This window comes from Westerdykella ornata (genome assembly GCF_010094085.1).
Source record: "Westerdykella ornata strain CBS 379.55 unplaced genomic scaffold EI97scaffold_37, whole genome shotgun sequence".
In the NCBI taxonomy this organism is placed as follows: Eukaryota; Fungi; Ascomycota; class Dothideomycetes; order Pleosporales; family Sporormiaceae; genus Westerdykella; species Westerdykella ornata.
The window spans coordinates 57,078-77,403 of record NW_022986887.1 but is presented as its reverse complement, the minus strand read 5'-3'; the positions used below and the strand labels follow the sequence as shown (position 1 = coordinate 77,403).

Sequence of the window (20,326 nt, the reverse complement as noted above, 5' to 3'; positions counted from 1 at the left end):
CAGTACGCGTAGGTACGATTTGAGAAGGGTTAGATTCCTGGGTTATCTTAGCTTGATTGTGGCGCTATTGATGATGTATGTGGGATGTCGATGCCGATGCCCAGGAGACTGGTTGGCTAATGTACCCTATGTGCGTATAGTGGGATAGTAGCTTGGTTTGTCTACTATAGTACGGTGGCTAATCATATCTACATCATTATACCTTCGCACTAGTAGAAAGTTAAGGGCGAGGGGAGATAAGGAAGGGTTGTATGTACTGTGTATATCGTGCACGCGGGGTAGGGCGGTAGAGGACGGGTAACTTAACCGATACAAGTAGTCAGGGCGCCGCCGGGGTTAGTTACCCTAGGTAGTGACGAGGACGTTGGATAGCTATAGGTAGCCTAGCAGTAGATTGCCATTGCGTGCGGGACCCTCCGCATCTCTAGCTACTTCTCAACGGGATGGGTGATGGTACGATGATGAATGGTACGATGGATGGTACGATGGATGGTACGATGGATGGTACATAGGGTATGTTGAGGCTAGGCGGCTGTACATCGGAGGGACTACCTGAGACTTGGATCAGCGCGACCTATGACGCATTCACGATACCCTAGGGTATGTATAGCCATGTGAACTTGAGGTTACATTGGCCCTTACTAGTGTTGAATTTCGATAGGGTATGTGTCCTGCGTATCGCAATCCTGGGAAGATGGAAAAACAAATGGACGTGTACAAGGTAAAAGAGAGACTGCGAAAAAAATGAAAGGCTAGCAAGCACTCAAGGGCAGGCAAGGGGGAGCAAGGCAGTCACACCGTGTATTCAAACGAACCGCTCAGGTCTGGAGACTACCTAGGTACTGTGTACTGAACATATACTCTTATACCTATAACCGCGTAACCGAACTAGCCTTCCTTGGTCCACGAATAACAAGAAAAACGTGACTGACATCCAACCTATGATAATGCAAGTCTATATGTGCGTCCAGTTCGTCTCTCCTCACATGAGGATGTTACCACAACGACCTTCACACCTTCCTCCACCTCCAGAAATGCTTCCAAATTGTCAGTCTCCCGGCCGCCCTCGCCCTATCCTCCATCGACTCCAAACCAACATCCTCAACCCCTGCATCACCCCCATTACCTACATACTCAACCTCCCCAATCTTCCATCCCCTAAGAAAGACCACGCACAATGCAGCCGCCGCATAACTAAACCCAATAAATAGCTGACTGCTCAAATACCCTCCCGTGAACTTGACCAACTCGAGAGAAATCGGCTCGCTGAACGTGCACGGTAAGACGATAACCAGCCATTCGAGGTTCAAAGCGGAGGGAAGATCCTGAAGCCCAACCACCTCGACAGCCACGGGTCCGATGGTAGCCCAAAACGTCCCCGTCACCGTCCCACCCACCAAGGCATAGAAAATCAACACGCCATAGCTCTTCGCGGGGACCCATACGGCAAACGCCATGACCGCGCAGAAGAAAGTGGTCAGTGCAGCCATGTTGATTCTCCCCACCCCATCCGAGAAGTAGCCCGTTGGCGGCCTTCCTAACCCTTGACCGAGATTCAATACCGAAGTGACGACCGAGGCCTGCGAAGCGCTCAAGCCGATCCTCTTCGCGTAGTCGGCGAGCGAGAAGACCAGCGCGATGTAGCCCAGCATGGAGAAAGATCCGTAGCCGTTGAGGAGAGGGTATTCGGGGCGTCTGAAAAGCTTCAAATCAAACGCTTTATGCCGCCTCCCGATGATTTTGTTCCTATCGCGGATCAAGAGCGTGCAGATTGTGTTTACCACCAAAGCCAATAGGCCCAGGATGCGGAAACACCATTTCAGTCCAATGGACGGGGAGCGCAGCATGGCGCCCGTGGCAAGGGAATACAATAGACCGCCGAACCCGGACCCGGAGGCAGCGATGCCGTTGGAGAGGCTGCGGCGCGTGGTGAACCATTGCGGTGGTATGCCCACCGAGGCGACGAAGAGGAAGCCCATTCCGACGCCGAAAGCGAGGCCCTGGGATAGGGCTAACTGCCAAATGGTGCTTGCGAAACTGGCGCCTATCAACCCCCCGGCCTCGAAAACGATTCCGAAGATTAGCGTTTTGTGCGTGCCGAAGTACCGTGTTGAGAGTGTGGCTAAGGGGGAGATGAACATGGCTGTGGATATGGAAATGCCGCCGATGATGGCGAATTTGAGAGGCGTGGCCGAGGGATACAAAGAGTTGGAGAGGTAGTAGGCTAGGAAGACGCCGTAGGAGGAGTTGATGCCCCAGGTATGGGCGTTGATTAGGGCAACGCAGAATGTGACGATCCAGCCGTAGCCGCCGTTTGGTGGCGGTTCGGGGCCTTCTTGCGCTCGTGGTGTTGTGGTTTCAAATCCATTTGGCAACCCCGACGGAGGCTTTTCGTGGTCTGGGGATCCTTTCGAAGATTTGGATGAAGACTTTTCGGCATCTTGGATGGATGGTGGGGCGATGCTGGAGGCTTTTTCGATCATGATGGCGGTGGTTTCTTGTGGTGAAATCTGATCCACGTCTGATTTGTTGATGGTTGGCATGCTTTCCCTGATTGTGGTGGTACCGGTGTTCAAAGAAGGACGGACAATTGGTACACAGTCACCCTAGAAAATATATTTATATTTATAACTTATGTTAAGCGAATAATGCAATAGAATGCTTAGTAATATTTAACCAACTTGGATGTTACTATTTAAATTGCTAATAATTCTTTCTAAGGGTAGAGAATGCTTGCTATTCTTCTAAAGCCTAGATAGGGGTCTAGGAAATCCTAGATTCTATTTCTTTGCTCTTTCCCCTTATTTGCTGCTAGAATTAGGCTTCTAGGTTATAGACCCATCATTCAAACTGTGTGTTCGTAGTTGATCCATATGCTCCAAATCATTTTTTCTTTGTCTATATCATATGATCCGAACCGAACTATCGAAAGAACGTAATATCCCATTCTCAGCTCATTAATGGAGGGATCTCAAGCCCTACCGCCTTCAACCCATTCCCCTTTCTCGAGCAAGGATCCGGAAAGAACAGCGTATGTAGCGGCCTCCCATCCTCTGTGTCCCCACTGGATTCCGATGAAGCACCATTGCCCATTCTCTCACCATCATAGTACTCCAAAATCTCACTGACCACGGACGGCCGTGATGAGGACGCAATAACAGTAAATATGCCCGCTGCGGATGCGATTTCCGCAGCGCGCAATTTGGTCGCCATACCGCCAGTGCCGTTTGCGGAACCAGCGCCGAGGTCGGAGAAATCGACTATGAAATTGTTCGTCAGTAAATTCAAACTCGAAGTAGACGAGAAAATATAGGGTGGGTGGTGAAGTGACGTACGTCGTTCTCTGAGCGAGCTAATACTCGTCACCAAATCAATCCTCGAAGCATGAACATCGTGTTTCGGATTACTCGCATAGAGCGAGTCTACGTCTGTGAGCAGGAAGAGGTAGGAGGCATGGACCATAGTTGCCGTTATTGCGCCGAGGGTGTCGTTATCACCTATTTGAATTTCCTTGGTGGACAAGGTGTCGTTTTCGTTGACGATGGGAACTACGTCGATGGAGAGGAGTTCGTTGAATGTGTTGACGGCGTGGTCGTAGCGTTTCGGCTGCTGGCAGTCAAATTCCAATTCCGCATTCACAGATGCATCTAAGAACGTACTGATGCAATGTCGTCATGTGTTAGCAGGACCTGGGCCACAGCAATGCCTCGCTGGGAAAAGACGTTTGACCACATTGACATCACCTCTCCTTGGCCAATTGCTGCGAGTGCCTGGATGTCCAAAAATCCTCAGCCATTGTTTCGAAGGGAAAGTGACCATAGCCTCACCTGCTTGCCTAATAGGCTGCTAGGACGTGATGGAAGACCCATCCGTAGCAACCCAAACCCCACTGCTCCAGAACTTAGGAGGACAACTCTGTACCCCCCATCCCGCAGAGCTGCAACTGTAGATGCTACGCCAGCAACAATGTCGTATTGTATGTCATGAGTAGTTTCGTCAATGAGGGACGATGTACCGAGTTTGATAACGATTGTACGAGCCGGTATCATAATGAATGGATGAAGCTGGAAGACTGAAGATCAATGGCCCCGCAAGCTTCACACCATGAACGAAAGCCGTGTCCAACCTACAAGAACCGGAATACGACTTTGCAACGGAGCGGGCCGAAATCCGGGAGGCTGCAGCCGCGTCGGAGTACCTGCATGGCGGTTGAATAACGCAATTCAACGTGTTGCCCTTCGTACGAGGGCCAGTGATAAACTCAACGAACTCACTTCCAAATACGGAAGGTTCTAAGTCGCACAAAGAACTAAGACTGGTGATGTTGCAGATCAGGTCAGCACACGCAGCGCACGCAATCTTGCGAAGGGATTCTTACATCGTTCAAGAACCATTCTGTTGCCTAACTATTTCCTGTTTTGGTGGCATGCTGCGATTTAATGCAATCCTACGGGAGAATCCTGCGGTTTTAGACTTGACAGCTTTTGGGTATCGATCAGTGCCGGGTAGTATGTTTTTCTGTCTTTGCTCCGCGGGAGCATACAGGTATGCATGTTACTAGTTGCTTTCGGAGCCGCGGGGGAGCCTGTGCCGCGACCATAAAATCCTTGAACGTCGAGTGGAGGACGACACGGAGATTGGAGTAAAGTCCGCTAACGCGCATAGATGATGTACTTAGTAAGGACGTTTCTTAAGAATGCGGCCCAAAAACGACCCAGGCAGAGTTAGGATTGCACCATTGTGTGAAAGAATACGAACCCGACTGTGGATCAACGTAAGCAGGGGCGCACCATCCGGTCAATCGTAATTACTTCCCATAGGCCAGAACTCGTAGAGTACTGGATTGTTGTAGCGAGTCAGATCACGTAGCGAGCCAGCTATCTCCCGTACAGATTCTACTTGTACAAAAACGGGCAACAACCTGCAACTTTGCAGCGCTGCAGCCTAACGCAACCCGTACACCGACGCTAGGCGTGTAATTGCAGTATCAAAGACTACGCTTTTATATACTAACCTATTTTTAAGGTAGACTTTTTGCGCGTGACTGTTTTCCTAAAACAGAGGGTATTTTCTTTCTTTTTCTCCTTACAAAAGAAACTGCCTTCTTTAAGCAGTTAAAAATGTAATAAAAAGCGCTAGTAGCCTGTAAAATACGGCGTGAAAAAGCAGGTTTCTTAGGATATATGTTAATCTTAGGGCACTGCGTGAAAACACAGCGCTACTGCGAACTGCAAGTTTTCCGCGTATTTTCTCGGATTTTGTCTAGGAAAATGGCTCGCTCGCTCCGTGATCTGACTCGCTACACCATCCGGTACTCTATACCAAAGGTAGGGTAGCAAACGGCGGTGAAGCCATAGGGAAAGGCTCGGCCCGGGGACTGAAGAAGGAACCGTGTAGATCCTAGGGAGGACTGCGGAGTACAGTCTGAGAAGTTCCCCGAACATTTCAGCATCAGTGTTTTGATAACATTTCAGAATCAGTGTATCAAAACACTTCCATCCTTCCCCCGTTAAAGCCACAATCTTCTCTTTTTATACCACTCTTCACCCAGTCTTTCAAGGTAGATCTCTCCCCACAAAAAATCAACCTCTTCCCCAGCTAGTTTCTTATACGCTTTTCAAGGGATTCTAAAGCTTTCTTTTCTATTCCTAAAGATAGAATTCATCGAGGGAGTAGCCGGTGCGAAGAGGGTGTGTTTAATGGGCTGTTGTGCGTTAGAAATTTCAAAACTCCGAATAATTTTGAGTAATCAATATGGAAACAAAAACAGAGTGCTGGATTGTTTGGGCAAGATTCGAGACTGCAGTTCTCCCGCCGATCTACTGGGGTCGTTCTTACGAACCCTCGATCTGTTGCATTTCCGCGTGTTGGTGCTACATAGCAAAGCGATCTAGGGTGATGAACCTCGATGCAATTCCTTGACAGCACCTCTGAATGGTATAAAAGGTGCAACTTTCGAAGGACAAGAACTTCAGCTCATTCTTCATACCCGTCAAAATGGGGAACTTCTCGAACGCAACCACGACAGGTGCCGGGCCAACAGTAACTCCGAGCTTCATCCATGGCGGCGTCCGAGACTTGAGTACCGTCTATGCGTTCGCTGCTGCTGCCCTCACTGCCGTTCTGCTGAGCGGCTTTGAAGCAGGACGCAAAGCAGTACTCCGCGTTTTCTGGTTCATCGATCGCATGCTTGGGGGGGCTCCTCATTCCGTTACGCTTCCCGGTCCTCCCGGTCTTCCAATAGTCGGAAATCTTTTCGAAGTATGACTCTTACACAACTCACTGTCTTGCTGTATGTAACGGCTGCTTTAGTTGAGCAATGGTCACGTCCAGAAGCTTTCCGAGTGGACGAAGAAGTATGGAGATGTTATCCGTGTCTCGCTGGGTGAACGTGAAGCGGTATGCTGTTCCATGCCTTGGTCCCCTGGTAGTACATCATACTTACCAAACCGTTCCATAGGTCTTCATCAACAGCCATAAGGCTCTCGCAAAGACCGTCGTTCAGCAGGGTCCTGCATACCAGTCTCGCCCCACATTCAAACTCTTCCACAGCGATTTCGCGTCATCAGGTATAGGACAGTTGGCAGTAAGTCTCAACCAAGGGTCGTTGGTTTGATCGCGCGGCTCACTAGAGACGTACCATAGCGTCGCCATACAGTGATCGTCTCGTGCGCACTCGCAAGGCCCTCTCATCCCAAATCGCCCCTCGTCTCCTGCCCATCTATACTCCCGTCATTCATCCCAAACTCAAGAGACTTTTCGCCGACATCCTTGAAATCAGCCAAGGCCCCGCCGTCGACATGGCTGAAAAACTTCATCGGTTCGGCACTGGCCAAGTCTCCGAACAGCTTATGGGCACCCCTCTGGATGACGACATGGTAGGGACTCTGGCCACAAATGAGACCAACATCTGTAAGTAACACCATGTCCTCAATCTTACTGCACTCCAAAGCAGATGAAACTTACGCTTCGCCTCAGTCCGTCAACGAACCATTGGCTCGCCAGCCCGTGATTACATCCCCATCTTGCGCGCTGCTGGTCAGCTTCGCTACGTAGTCGGCAAAGCCCTTGGCATCAAAGATTGGTCATTCGACGAGAAGGAAGAAAAGGCCCGAGAGTACCGCAAGATGCAGCAAGTCTATATCAACAAGATGCTTGGCGGCCTGAAAGAGCGGATCGCAAATGGGGACCAGACTCCCTCTATCCTGGGGAATATCCTTCGTCAAGGGCTTCTGAAAGAAGAAGAGATCCTATTGGCTTCGTATACCGGCAGTATGTCCTCGTGTTCCCCGAAAAGGTTCTGAAATATCCGAAAACTGACTCCATTGGCCAATAGTCGCTGCGGGCGTTAACCTTGGTTACTCGCTTACTTGGATCATTGGCTACCTGGCCAATCGGCCCGACTTGCAGCAGAACGGATACGAGGCGATCCGCGAAGTTTACAAAGGCCAGCCACCTGAGCCGCATGACTTTGATCGTGTTGAATATGTCAAGGCCCTGCACACGGTTGGTATCTCTTGCTTCATTTGAATACAATCCTCTAAGATATGGCAATACAGGAAGGCTCTCGTATATACACGCCAGTTCGTCTCGGCTTTCCGCGGCAAACGCTGGACGGTGCTAGCTACATGGGCAAAAAGATTCCTCGAGACATGGTAAGTCTTCATCAAGCAAATACCCGCATACCCCATGAAATATTGACATTTCCTGCCTAGCTCGTCATCATGAACTTGATGGCCGGGAACCGCGACCCCGTTGCGTTCGACAGACCAGATGAATTCCTGCCAGAGAGATGGATGAACGGTCGTAAAGGCCGAACCGATCTCATGGGCGAAGGTGGTGATAAGATTGGCGTCACTCACCTGACCTACGGAGCCGCCCGCCGCGTCTGCCCAGGCATTGACAGTACGTGTTCACCTGCATTTCCGCACCCAACATCCTACTACTCCCTCCCCGTCCCTCCTTCCCGTTCAAAATACTAACCGATCCCTCCAGTGGCCAATCGTGGCCTTTACTCCACATTAGTACTCCTCCTGCACTTCTTCACCTGGGAGCGCCAACCTCTCAGCGAGGAGCAGAAGAAGCATGTCTTCCCTGCCTTCCGTGCCGAGCGGGAGTGCTCGCTGGAGATGGATGCGCTTGCTGATACCGCTACACCTACCGAGGCGCAAGCTATTCCTTGGTCGGCGGGCATCAAGTTTCACTGTCGAGATGTAGAGGGGTTGAAGGCCTGGCTTGCGGACGACAAGTGTTGAAGCTCCGGTCTCGGGATAGGAACGAGTTGGAGATGTTGACGGGGGGGATCGTAAGCGTTTGATTGTGCTTACATAGACATAAAAGTGGGTTGTCCAGCGTTCTGTCTTATAGATGTAAGCCTGGGAATATTCAGTATCAGAGCAATAGAGATACCGTTGTGCCTGGCGTCGCACTCTGAACGGAGGCCAATTTCAGAATTCAGAATCCTAAAGAATGGAAATCGATCGTTCCCCAAATGTCTGAGACCGAGCGTCGTCCCCGATGTGATCGCCAAGCGATCTGACACGCGAATTGGATGGGTCGCCCTCGATATTATCTGATACGCCCAGGAACCAGTGGTGCCAATATACTGAATCACTCATTTCATATTCAAAGAACGTAGGTCATCACTGCACGAGTCACTTTTCGGAACTTCTACTTCCTAAACCCTGTAACTCAACGAAAACACGCACGCTCAATTTGATTCCACCGAGTCGGAATCTGATGAACTATCATCTATATCCACAGCCTCTGGGCAGGTCCTTGGATTATGGCCGGGTCTACGGCATATTTACGGAGCCTTGCGCCGCGTTGACGACCCCTCCCCGCACCTTCGTCGCGTCCTTCATGCTCAAGCAGGCCCATTTCTACTAAAAGCCGGCTGGCTTCCTCACCAGTAAGAGGTACCGAATCTTGCGGTCGGGTCCTTTTGCCCGTCCGGCGCTTTGGGAGAGTCTTATTAACCTCTCGAAGCGTCTTAACTTTACCGGTTAGAAATTTAAGGAGGGGTGAGATCTAGATCACAGGAGTACTTAGGGCGGCAGGAAGAAAGCAGGAAACTATTAGAGCAGAAAGGAAGTGGTGGCACTTCCGAGGTAAACAAGCAGCAGATTCGACTTTTAAATTTTTTCATAGAACAATAGCTTCGGTGACCTATGGTGACGAACAAAAAAACGGCCTCACATCACCTCCGATCAACCCAGAAATATCAGCATACAACGCAACACACCCTCGCTCAACTTCGCCCAATCCCCCCACCAACGCCCCCTCTACTCTGTCCGTGCCATCACCTTTTCCAACCATTTAGCTCGTCGAATCCGACTGCGAACTCCTTGTCAGTAATGTCGTTCAACCATATCTAGAACTGGGACCCTCACATTCGGGAAATAATGCTGCACGGTCCTGATCTGTGTCCCATTGAACGACCCGGGCGCCACAAAATCAACAAGATTGAGCCATTTGTACTTCGGACTCTCTGTTTCCACTCGTCTGCACGCAGAGTCAGCTCACGAGCAAGGTGTCTCGCTGTCTCGGCACCCAATTCAGGGAATATGCGGATATGAGATGGGGAAGGGAGGAGGAGTATGGGATAGAAAGAGGGAGAGGGAGGGGGGAGCGTTGAGTGGAAGACGTACACAATTCCATTCTGCGTCTTGCGGAGAATAGCACCACCGGTATGCTTGACGTAGGCCCAGTGGCCGTCGTCGAGGCGGACGACGTAGTAGATTTGCAGTTCCAGATACTGCGTTCCGGGAGGGAGGATGCCGTCGTCGGTTGCGCGGACGATCTCGCCGATTTGGCGGCCCTTGGTGTCGTACCAGTAGCCTCTACAAAGAATAATACATCAGTACTTCTTTCATGTTCTTGATTTGGCCTCGTTTGAACGACAAAATTTCAACTGCTTGGGTTTATTTTCTGGAGGGAGAGGTTACGAGGGTGGAATGGGAGGTGGTGGTATTGGTGGTAGAGGAGAAGAGGAAAAGCGGAGATGTACTCGCGACCCCAGATGCTGATGCGGGTTCCGGATTGTGTTACGATGGTGTGGTTCTAGACGCCATGGTGAGTACTCCGTACGTAAATCACATTCGGTGATGGGAGAGGTGACCGCATACGTTATCCAAATCCCAATCAATCTTTGCCGTAAACGCATGTTTCAACTGAGGTATAGTGGCTGGAGGACCGGTTCACTTCAGGCCTGGTTTGGATGGGACCGGGAGACCCGAGTTGCTTGGGCGCCGGAGACGCAGAAACCCCGAATGTGAAAACCAACAAAGTTGAAACGAGGATTGAGAACATCATATTGATGATTTGGGGATCTGATGAGGTGAGGGGGACGAGGATGGCAGGATGCCAGGGAAATGGGGACTAGAGATCGGCGTATTCATTCATGCCTTTAATACTCATTCACGTTCTTCGCAGTTTTCTTCCATCCGTGAGGCCAACAGGACCGGAGGGGAGTAGCTGCTCGCCTCTTGCTCTTGGCCTGAGCCGTCGTGCTGATCAAGTGTGCTTTTTAGCCAATGTAACTCGGGACCGAGCAACTCGTCAATATTGCGACTTCCCAGGGTTTATTCGACTTACACACATAGGGCAGGTGCGCGAATTCCTTCAAATGTTGGTTTTCGACTCGGGAAGGATTACACCCGCAGCGCTCGTTTATGCAGGTGAGTTCCACCACATACAGAAAATTGGTTGCGAATTGTATCATCCTCTCACCGTAGTAGGTACAATCATTAGCCGCCGGGAAGCTCGGGTCCTAGGTCGCTCCGGTGAGCGGGACCGCTAGTCTACACGAACCTTTCGGTGATGAAGATGAACCAAAAACACGGTGAAAACGTCCCTTCAAGCCAAGGTTCGAGCATCTGCCTCTCCAGAATATGAATATCTTCAATTATGATACTCCGTATTTCAACCACAATGACTAATCAAATGTACCGAAATACCGTGCTTTCCCAATAGAGGTCCACAAATTCTGTAGACTAATTCCCAAACTCTCGAAGAGCGCTAAGAAAGGCCCCACTAATATAATAACCTCGCGCATACAGGAGGATTAGACTACCGTAAACGTCCTTCCGGTAGAGTCAAAGTCCGAGCAAGGGTGATGTGATTAACGCTTACGCACTTACGCAACCTACCCTGTCACGTTGCAACGGGATTGCATATATATGCGCGAGTTGCAGAATTTGAAGCCCGAGATCGACCATGCCATCTTCTCCAGTTCCGGTGCGAGGTTTTCTTCAATTGAACTTATTACACAGTATACCCCATGTCACGTGCTGCATCCATGGCTTTCGCTGCAGGAAGTGACCACCCGCTGCATGCACAAGCTTGGCGCAGGGTATATCTGCCCTCTCCCGAGGTCGTACTCCGTACAGAGAGCCCCTCATCAGACACATACGACACATATATACAGAGCTTGCTTCTCACACCGAGATCCCCACTCGTGACACCCCAATTCGCAACTTCTCCCATTGTAGCGAAATCCTCTTTTCAGCCAACCAAGGTCTTCATCGCGGCCATTTTTCTTTAGCGCATACGACCAAATCCTAGATCCAGAAAGAAGGCAGGCTCGTTAACATTATGGTTGGAGCAAGCTGTCTCTGCGGCGCCGTCCGCATCCAATTTTCAGACGAAGTATTGGCCAAAGTACGCTCTCCTCTCCAATCCACCAACCCCCCTCCCCCCGCCCCAAAAAAAAAAAGAAAAAAAAAATAAAAATAAAAACACCAATCTAAGACAAAACCCACAGGTCCTATGCCACTGCCTCGACTGCCGCAAAATCAGCGGCTCGACCTACAGCACCAACATCCTCGTCCCGGGCACCAACTTCTCCATCGCCAGCGGCACCCCCAAACAGTTTACAAAAAAGGTCGATAGCGGCAAGGATTTCACGTCGTTCTTCTGCGGCGACTGCGGGTCGACGCTGTGGCGGGAGGGGGAGTCGTTTGGGGATGGGAAGGTTATTAAAGTGGGCACGGTTGATGATGTGGATGCGCTGGGGAAGGCGAGGCCGGAGACGGAGCTGTTTGCGAGGTCGAGGGTGGAGTGGGTGAGGGAGGTTGAGGGGGCGGTGCAGAAGGAGACGAGTTAGGGAGGAGGCGAGGTTTGTGAGCACGAGAATGGTGAAGCAGTATAGGAGGTATAGATGTGAAACAACGGCTACGGTAGACTAGTAGCAGGTGGGCGGCCAAAATTCAGATTGAAACTGAAGCAATACGTCTTGCACTGCGTACTTCAACCAACTATATACACAGCGTACTTGCTCTGCGTACTTGCTCTGCCTCCTTGCTGCATACATATACTGCGTATATATACTTCGTACTTAAACTGCAAACTTGCGCTGCGTACATACACTACATACTCGCTGCGTATACAAGTATCTACTACGTAATTGCTAGGTATATATACTGCGTACATACACTGCGCGCGACCTTGCACCGCGTAATCGCACTGCGTACTTGCACTCCGTAATTGCACTGCGTACCTACACTGCGTACCTACACTGCTAACATCAATTCTACAGAGCTTTACAGTTGCACCTTTAGCCGCAGACAGTTTTGAATTTTAGCTACTTACCTGCTAATAGTCCACCATACATGTAATACAGGAATCGTGAAGCAGCGTAGAACGTATAAATGTGAAACAACGGCCTACAATACATAACAATCTAGCCCCCCGCCCCGTCGTTAACCTTACACATCCTCACTCGTCTTTTGCACTCCCGTTAACCTTACACATTCCCACTCATCTTTTGCACTTACATAAACCAGGAGAATTTGCGACAGTTAGTAATTATCTATAAATGCTGCATAGAATCACGAGGCACGGTTCTCGAACGAGGTTAAGTCTACATCAAGAGATTACTTAGACAATTACTAGGATTTTAGAGACGAAGATATAGCTTAGGGTAGGATGCTGTATTTTCCTCTTCCAAGGGAGAAAGTAGGGTGGGAGGTATTAAGGCCCGGGTGCAGTACAACGCCGGGGCAACCGACGACGATTTAGGTCGCCGTTTGACTTCGAATTCGTCTCTCGTCTTTGCACATTGTGAAACTGGGAGATAGGTAGATAAAAGGGAAGCGCAGCTGCTAGTAATTTTTTCAGGGTGCGGGCAAATTGCGATACAGTTTACAGAAATTCGAACGGGGTGCGACGCTACGTCAACGAGGTATTCCTGGTGTAGGGTAAGCAATCGACGCAGGAAGATATATCCTAGGCCCAGAATATCTCCTCTCCACGAAAGAAAGCCAAAAAGTACGATGGAAGGCAAGTCAAAACCATCCATGCCCCGTACCAAAAACGATGACACTATTACCTCGATCGCAGTATAACTACCTTCCTACCCGCTAGCTAGGAACACCTCTACACCCCAACCCCTTCCAACCCTTTAGAATAAAAACATATACAACCCCTTAACATCTACTCCACATCTACCCGCCTCCCCCTCCATCCCCCTAACATCTACCCCCAATCTACCCGCCCCACCCTCCATCCCCGCCACCCGACATGCCCAACATGCACGACATGCACGACATGCTATCAGTAAAACAACGCTCCTCGTTTAACCGCGTGGGGTATAACAGGTTCAGAGCAGAGGTTAGCATCAGGAGGCTTACGGTGTTTTAGGAGAAGTTGATTTATGTGCTTTATACTGTTTGTTGTTAGGTACGAGGTGGATGTGTAGATCACAACTTGAGAGATACGGTAGATAGAAGGATAAGGGGAACATAGGAGCTAAGAAGGAGCGGAGGGATAGAAGGATAAAAGAGATAAGAGAGATAAGAGCAACAAGAGACATCAGAGCAACAAGAGCAACAAGAGCAACAACTCAGGAGACGGATGAGCCGTCATAGCGTAGCCGACCGAGCAGAAAGGCAAAGGCAAGAAGCATACTCTTAGAGAGCTATTTGACGCGTGCGAGTCAGTAGATTGATAGCTTTCGCGATTGATTGATTTATTCGCACGACTTGGACTTGGCGAACCAACTTTCGTTTTTCTTTTATATATACACAATTTCCCCTTTTCCCTTACTTATGCTGCACGTCCCATCCATGATCCTCGTCTTCTTCCGTGTGAGAAGAAGCACAAAAGTACCTCCGACCCATTGGACCATGCTTAGACTACAGTGACACACCCCACTCCTGGCCGCATGTAGCATACAGAGAAACAAAGCCCACCCAAACTCCAAAAGCACACCCCTTACCGGTAGAATGCCACCCAGCCCAGCTCCCATTTTCCCATGCCGAATTCCATGATACTCCCACTACACAGAACATCACCCACAGGCCTATGCACCTCAGTATCGTTCTGGTCCTAGCTCACGCCCATTTCTGTATACCCCACCGGCGGCGCATCAGGCTGAACCTGCGGGACCGGCCCAACGGCACTCGCGGCAGAGGTCACTCCCGGGCGAAGCCCAGGATTCACATGAGGATTATTCGTCCAGTCATTCGAAAAGTCAAAGTTGGTGGCCCAGTCGTAATCGAGAAACTGGTCCAACATGGGCGGATTGCTAGAATCGTAGCCTTCCAGTGACGTGTCGAGGCTGACTCCACTCATGGGCGTTCCCAGGTTGGGCTGGAAGGGCTGGGACGCTTTGAGGGCGACAGCTCCGGCAGGAACGTTTACTTCGCGGTTTTCGAATTCTAGGGAAAACGTGTTAGTCAGAAGGAGACTGGGAGAGGACGGAAACGTACTCGGTGTTTCGGGCTGAGGGCCACCCGTAGAGGGAATGCTGCTGTTGTCGTCGATGCCTCCAACGCTAACACTGATACTACCCCTCGCCTCATCGCTGTAGGGATTCAGCATGTTGCCGAATTCCCCACGCCAGTACCAAAACATATCGAAGCTGACGCTCATGCTGAGGCGGGTGCGTAGTCGCAAACCCAGCGATTCTATGCGGCCATCGCGCCGGCGAAAGATGCGCGTACTGCCCCAGAGATTGGTCATGATTGCGGATATACGGACGCTGATGTCGTTGGGCTGCAGCGACATGGCTTTGCAGAAGTTTACGCATTGGAAGTAAGCTCGCTCGCCGGCTTGCAAGTCAAGATGATGGGCAAGTTGGCTACGGACGAGCTTGAGAATGATGAAGCCGGTGAGGGTGATGGTTCTGTCGAAGAAGGAGGGGCATGTCGCAGTTAGATCCGTGGTCCGGGAGAGGTCCGTCACGGTTTGGGCGAGTTCAAGGCAGAGGGCATAAAGCCTGACCAGGGCTTCTACATCGGGAGTCGCAGGGTTGGCGAAGAAGTGAAAAGCTAGAACGTGAATGCGCGCACAATCCAGCCCCAACGTGCCTGATTCGGTTAATATACGTACCCTCAAGGAGGATGCTACTCACAAAGATCCGAGGGCGATGAAGGAGCGAGACTGTAGAGCTGCCCGTCAAAGATGCTGATCAGAGAACGGAGACTGGCGGCGTCGGATTTGGCGTGCTTTAGATTCAGTCTCGCCATCGCGGTTAGTGCACGGAGCAGAGTGATGTGCGTCTTATGCAAAAATATCAAATCTTCCGGAAGAAGTTTCAGCTGTTCCTCTTGATCTCGCTGGTCACCATCCGTCGGTTGAGCAGTGACAAGCTCAAAAGGGGGTATGCCCTCGGCGCAACACGATCTGCATAGTGTCAATGATGGGTAGCCTTCAGTTTGTCAGGAGGCAGTACCTGACGTAGGTGATCATGCAGTGCATCCATAAGGCGGCACGAAAAATCTTCAGCTCCTGGTTCTTCTTCAGCGGCGTTCGAGCAAAGTCCTGCCCTACGCCCGAGACATGGAGCCCGATCTGGGTGGCCAGGTGGAGCGCGGCTCCACAAAGCACGTGGGTAACGTCCTTGAACAGCGAGTTGGTCGGCAAGGGCCACATGCAGAGGATAATGAGACCTTCGATGACAGGAATTGGGGTGGATCGGAGTGCCATGGACGAGAAGGCTAGAGGAGTGATGAGTTGGCTGATCCTGTCGAGGATCATGGGGTCTTCAGCGTATCGCCTCGAGCCCGTGACGACGATACTCCAGAAGAGGAAAGGGGACAATTCGTAATAATCATTGGGTGAAAGGGTGTTGTCCAGAACGGGAAAGTAGTGATGATACTGTTGGAAAAACCTGGGGGAGATGTTAGTCCAAGGTACGACGGGCAAGCCATGGGCTTCAGCAAGTACATGGTGAAGGTGTCGTCAATCTTCTTGGCGTCCACGACGTAGTCTTCCAGAATGCGAGGATGGGTACCGAGTGCGGAGGGCGGCCCACCGCTCGTGCCAGGCCGTGACGTGGGGCCTGGGAAGTTGGGTGACATGGACATGGAGGCGGGCCTTGCTGAGGCCGTGGAGAAGGCGGTGGAGCCGGGTTCCATGACTGGACTGACTTGGTGGCTGTCGACAGCAGGATGCATAGCCGCCATGGCAGACGTCGGCGTCGTGGGTTGCATGGAGCCAAGTTCTTGACTTTGCCGTAGACCCCATTTGAGCTGTTCGAGCTCTCGCCGCATCTCCGCCTTGGTCTGCCTGAGATTCCTCGTCGAAGTGGGCAGAATGCGACAGTCGATGTTCATCTTCTTGCACCGGCTACATGGGTCATGAGGCACCCGGTGCTGTTCGACATCGCATTTGATCTGGACATGGTATGAGCAGGTTCCACGGTGGTAGGTGGCAAAGGTCAGGTGAATGGGAAATTGTACTTACTTTCTGCTGCCTGCACTCAACACAGGCTTTTCGTCTTGGGGTAGTCATGGCCACTCAAATCTCGGATCTCCTGGCGCACATAGGAAGGCTGTACATAACTCGCAAACTGGTCGCCGAAGGTAGGCAAAAGAAGGTCGCTCCAGCTCGTTGGGGGACGCCCCGACGTTAAAGGCGGTTGACGTCGTCATCCGCTATGCTAAAGTCTAATTCAATGGAAGGGCCGAGAAACCACCGACAGGTCAAGTCTGCCCGGCAGCTGTGATGGGAGAAACGAAGGGGAAGGGAAGACGATTGAAGTGAAGCATTATTATTCTTCATCTTTTGAATTGATAAAGCGAAGACAGTGAATGATGTTTGGGTGACAGATAATCCATGGTCGAAGCGAGAAGGATGATAGAAAGCACCATACAAAGGTAGTCACAGCCGAGAAGCAGCAAAAGCCGCTAGCTTCCTTCAGCTTAGCCATCATCGTTGCCATCTCCAAAAGTTGCCCTCCCGCAGTCCACCCCCAAGCTCGGCGTCCGACTCTCCAGGGCTCTGTCGGACATCTAGTAAGGCAAAAGGCGCCTATTATGGAAACCACCAAAGGAACACTGCTTGTTGGTTTAGAAAGGCGGGATACAAACGCCTCTATAGACGAGCCCCGTCCCTCTCAATTCTTCATTCTTCGTCTCCTATCCAGTATGGCATATCTACATACAGCAAATGCCAAAAAAAATACAGCAACGCCATCTTCTCTTGAAGCGGCCGTCTACTCTAGAAAACAGCAACATGCAACACAATCCCATCCGCCCAAAAACAAGAGGGGGAAAAAAAGAGAGACAACCACCCAACCACTGGGACCCGCCCAAGCAGCAGCAGCATGGGCCGGTTTCGTTTCCCAGTCCATCGAAAGGAACATCTCCCAACACCCCAAAAACGCCGGTGCTATGCCTGAAAACGCCATTGCCACTGTCAACCCTCGTGGCATCTATCTACAGTATGCACATGTTTCAATCAAGGAATGGGAAGCACAACGCCCTTCCGAATGGGGCTATGCCCGCCCGACGTAGAGCTCTCGGCCGAGTACCCCGAATCGACATCCTCGTTGTCAAAGTCAATGTCGAAGCCGCCATCGTCCTCGTCCTCGCCCTCCTTCGCGTCGCCGTCCCACGCCTTCTGCTGCGCGCCTCGGTTGTTCCATCGCAACGTGCGCGAGATGGAGTCGAACCATTCCGTCGGCTGCGACAGCACGGACATGAAGGGATATTGCGAGGCGGCGATGGTGACGTGGTCGCCTTGGCGGAGCTCGACGCGGCCCTTGCCGTCGAATGCGCAGTAGGCGGTGGCGCGCGAGTTGCGCGGGACGGCCACACGGAGGAGCATGCTGTCGGTGAGGAGCATGGGGCGGAAACTCAGGGTATGTGGGCAGATGGGGGTGAGGAGAATGGCAGGGATGTCAGGGTGGACGAGGGAGCCGCCGGCCGAAAGGGAGTATGCGGTGGAACCTGTGGGTGTGGAGAAGATGCAGCCATCCGCCTGGACGACAGTCAGGAGATTGTTGTCGCCATACAGCTCGAGATTGGACACATAGGGCGACGGTCCGCGGTCGATGACGAGTTCGTTGAGGACCTCAAATTGCTCTGCTTCAATGTGCTCGGGGGTGCCGGGGCCGGCGTGCTTCTGGTACCGATACACGGTGCAGGTGAAGCGCATCCGGAGATTGACGCGCATGCCCACATCGCCCATGATCTTGTCCAGTGAATCCTTGTACCGGGGGAACTCGAAATTGGTGAGGAATCCAAGGCTTCCCAGGGAGAAGGAGAGAACAGGCGGTACGATGCGCTGGAACAGCCAGCTCGTGAACAACACGGTTCCGTCCCCACCCAGCGTCAAGACGAGATCAAACTTCTCGGGAGAAGTCCAGCACAGGTCTGGCGTCCAGAAGCGGAGCATGTCTTTAAACCGAGAATCCTTGGCGAGCAGAGACTGCATATCGAAGCGCGCCGACCGGCGCAATTTGTGGTCGACGTAGACGTTGACGCCGACGTCTGATCCGTATCGGGGCGTGCAGAGAAGCCATTCGGCCAACTCCCGGGTGCGATAGACGAGCTCGTTATCTCGGGCCTTTGTGACGATCATGACATTCCGTACCGTCATCTTGACCGGTCGCCGCTGCAGTTGCTTGGAGATTTCGCGCACACTGGTCGCCGTCTGCAGCAGTCTTGAATGCGATATGATCTCATCCTCTGCTATCTCATCTAGCACCTTGTCGATATTTACCGCCTTGTCGAACTTCTTGTGGAAGAAGCATGGAGAGGCGAGAGCGGCCATCTTGCCGGCTGACAACTGCTCCGAGTTGATGCTTAGCTCGCAAAGCGCAGTCGCAAGTCTCTGGCTCGACAGTGCCTCGGACGAGAAAGCTGACGGACGACCATCTTGCCGGTCTTGGCTGTCTATAGCTGCAGTGCCCATGGCCTGTGGAGGGGGTCGCGACTGCAGCGCCTTGAGGAGGGTCTGACGTGGAATTGAATCGATCGAGTAAGCGTTCTTGCGGTGCCGGAGCTTGCGGTGCTCGCGGAACGAGGGGTTGTGCGGAAGCGACGTGAGATTTTCGATAGAGGCGGACGAAGACGGAGCTTGGGTATCCGTCTCGGTTGGAGGGGTCGCAAGAGGTTGATGGGGTGGTAGGTCGGCGGGCGCGAGCCCACTGGTGGCTAATGTGGCTATCGTGGGAACATGGTAAGGTCCGTCGAAATGGTGGGACGGGGTGGAATTTAACTGTGGAGGATGTGGAGGTTGATGCGCGGGTGGAAGGTTGTTCACGTCTGGGCTTACGGAATTAGGCTCGGGGAAAGTCTGGCGCTGTGGGGACACAATTGGGTGGACCTGGATCGGGCTGACCAAAGGGTCTCCAGCGTGCCTGGCGGTGCGGACTCCGGGCATGATTACGGGTGGTTATTAATCGCCGGATGGCCAGGACTTGCAGTCGATGACGGAGTTGGCGGCTACGGCGATAGTTGTAATATTAGATGGAGAAAACGAATGCGGAGAAAGCGGAAGACGTAGCCGGACGTCGAGAAGCTGGCTGTGTATGTATATGCGCCAGCGATGTAAGACCTTGGAAGAGCTTGAAGGAATAGGAAACCGAACAACCGCGGAAGCGTGCGGCGTGAAGATAGCGTGTGAATTAACAGTACGAATTGCAACGACGCCGAGACTCTGGAATAGCTGCACAACAGCCAAACGAGAGTCTTGGAGAGGAATGAAGAACGAATGAACGAGCCGGCTCGATGTATTAAAGAGAAAAGGCAGAAAGAAAAAGCAGTGACAATGGCACACGACCGCAGGCCGCGCCAGAAGGAGAGGTGGACGTTGGAGGAGGTTGAGAAGCTCGTGGCGAGCAAAGAGCGGGGATGAGCCCAGAGTATATTCACCTCTCACGAGCTCGAGCTCCATGGAGGCACAACAACCTCCAGGCTGCCTCATCGTGCCGCAGTGTGGAGCGCCAGCCTCAAACGACGATAGTCCGACGTCGTGGCGGCTAACCAGAAGCAGTTGCACGCATCCGAATCACATTGTGTTTGACACTCGTGGGTCCTACAGTAGTACTCTCCGGAGAGCATCCCCAAAGGAGCCGTCCAGTCCAACTCTCAGA

At 51.8% G+C, this 20,326-nt stretch overlaps 9 protein-coding genes across 9 annotated transcripts; 4 read left to right on the top strand and 5 right to left on the bottom strand.

The window, feature by feature from the left end:
* Window positions 1–1,010: 1,010 nt before the first annotated feature.
* On the bottom strand, window positions 1,011–2,483 carry EI97DRAFT_385661 (putative MFS transporter; the record flags this gene model as incomplete). The annotated part of the gene is made up of 1 exon (XM_033796029.1): window positions 1,011–2,483. The coding sequence occupies one exon, from the start codon at window positions 2,481–2,483 to the stop codon at window positions 1,011–1,013; it is 1,473 nt and encodes a 490-aa protein (XP_033650045.1).
* Window positions 2,484–2,949: 466 nt separating this feature from the next.
* EI97DRAFT_385668 (glutamate 5-kinase) lies at window positions 2,950–4,049 on the bottom strand (the record flags this gene model as incomplete). The annotated part of the gene is made up of 4 exons (XM_033796030.1): window positions 2,950–3,260; window positions 3,336–3,606; window positions 3,660–3,770; window positions 3,828–4,049. 4 exons carry the CDS (start codon window positions 4,047–4,049, stop codon window positions 2,950–2,952), a joined length of 915 nt encoding a protein of 304 aa, XP_033650044.1.
* Window positions 4,050–5,997: 1,948 nt separating this feature from the next.
* EI97DRAFT_483753 (putative cytochrome P450 phenylacetate 2-hydroxylase) lies at window positions 5,998–8,397 on the top strand (the record flags this gene model as incomplete). Its single annotated transcript, XM_033802103.1, has 9 exons — window positions 5,998–6,261; window positions 6,313–6,399; window positions 6,461–6,590; window positions 6,646–6,912; window positions 6,979–7,272; window positions 7,337–7,506; window positions 7,560–7,655; window positions 7,716–7,905; window positions 7,996–8,397. 9 exons carry the CDS (start codon window positions 5,998–6,000, stop codon window positions 8,253–8,255), a joined length of 1,758 nt encoding a protein of 585 aa, XP_033650043.1. The 3' UTR covers window positions 8,256–8,397.
* Window positions 8,398–9,350: 953 nt separating this feature from the next.
* On the bottom strand, window positions 9,351–10,190 carry EI97DRAFT_385598 (uncharacterized protein; the record flags this gene model as incomplete). Its single annotated transcript, XM_033796025.1, has 4 exons — window positions 9,351–9,504; window positions 9,651–9,842; window positions 10,010–10,062; window positions 10,128–10,190. Coding segments are annotated over 4 exons (462 nt in total), but the record flags the coding sequence as incomplete, so codon positions are not given.
* EI97DRAFT_207797 (uncharacterized protein) lies at window positions 10,057–10,832 on the top strand. Its single transcript, XM_033793738.1, has one exon. It carries the CDS (start codon window positions 10,403–10,405, stop codon window positions 10,799–10,801), a length of 399 nt encoding a protein of 132 aa, XP_033650041.1. The 5' UTR covers window positions 10,057–10,402; the 3' UTR covers window positions 10,802–10,832.
* A 385-nt stretch (window positions 10,833–11,217) lies between these two features.
* EI97DRAFT_207791 (uncharacterized protein) lies at window positions 11,218–11,742 on the top strand. The gene has a single exon (XM_033793737.1). The coding sequence runs from the start codon at window positions 11,282–11,284 to the stop codon at window positions 11,543–11,545; it is 264 nt and encodes an 87-aa protein (XP_033650040.1). The 5' UTR covers window positions 11,218–11,281; the 3' UTR covers window positions 11,546–11,742.
* On the top strand, window positions 11,220–12,346 carry EI97DRAFT_436878 (DUF636 domain protein). Its single transcript, XM_033799222.1, has 2 exons — window positions 11,220–11,661; window positions 11,765–12,346. The coding sequence occupies exons 1-2, from the start codon at window positions 11,596–11,598 to the stop codon at window positions 12,104–12,106; spliced, it is 408 nt and encodes a 135-aa protein (XP_033650039.1). The 5' UTR covers window positions 11,220–11,595; the 3' UTR covers window positions 12,107–12,346.
* Window positions 12,347–14,005: 1,659 nt separating this feature from the next.
* Window positions 14,006–17,054, bottom strand: EI97DRAFT_426208 (uncharacterized protein). Its single transcript, XM_033797184.1, has 6 exons — window positions 16,690–17,054; window positions 16,171–16,619; window positions 15,677–16,114; window positions 15,356–15,627; window positions 14,712–15,311; window positions 14,006–14,660 (listed from the first exon to the last, which is right to left on the bottom strand). Exons 1-6 carry the CDS (start codon window positions 16,735–16,737, stop codon window positions 14,329–14,331), a joined length of 2,139 nt encoding a protein of 712 aa, XP_033650038.1. The 5' UTR covers window positions 16,738–17,054; the 3' UTR covers window positions 14,006–14,328.
* A 631-nt stretch (window positions 17,055–17,685) lies between these two features.
* On the bottom strand, window positions 17,686–19,143 carry EI97DRAFT_385639 (NAD kinase; the record flags this gene model as incomplete). Its single annotated transcript, XM_033796026.1, has 1 exon — window positions 17,686–19,143. One exon carries the CDS (start codon window positions 19,141–19,143, stop codon window positions 17,686–17,688), a length of 1,458 nt encoding a protein of 485 aa, XP_033650037.1.
* Between the last annotated feature and the right edge of the window lie 1,183 nt (window positions 19,144–20,326).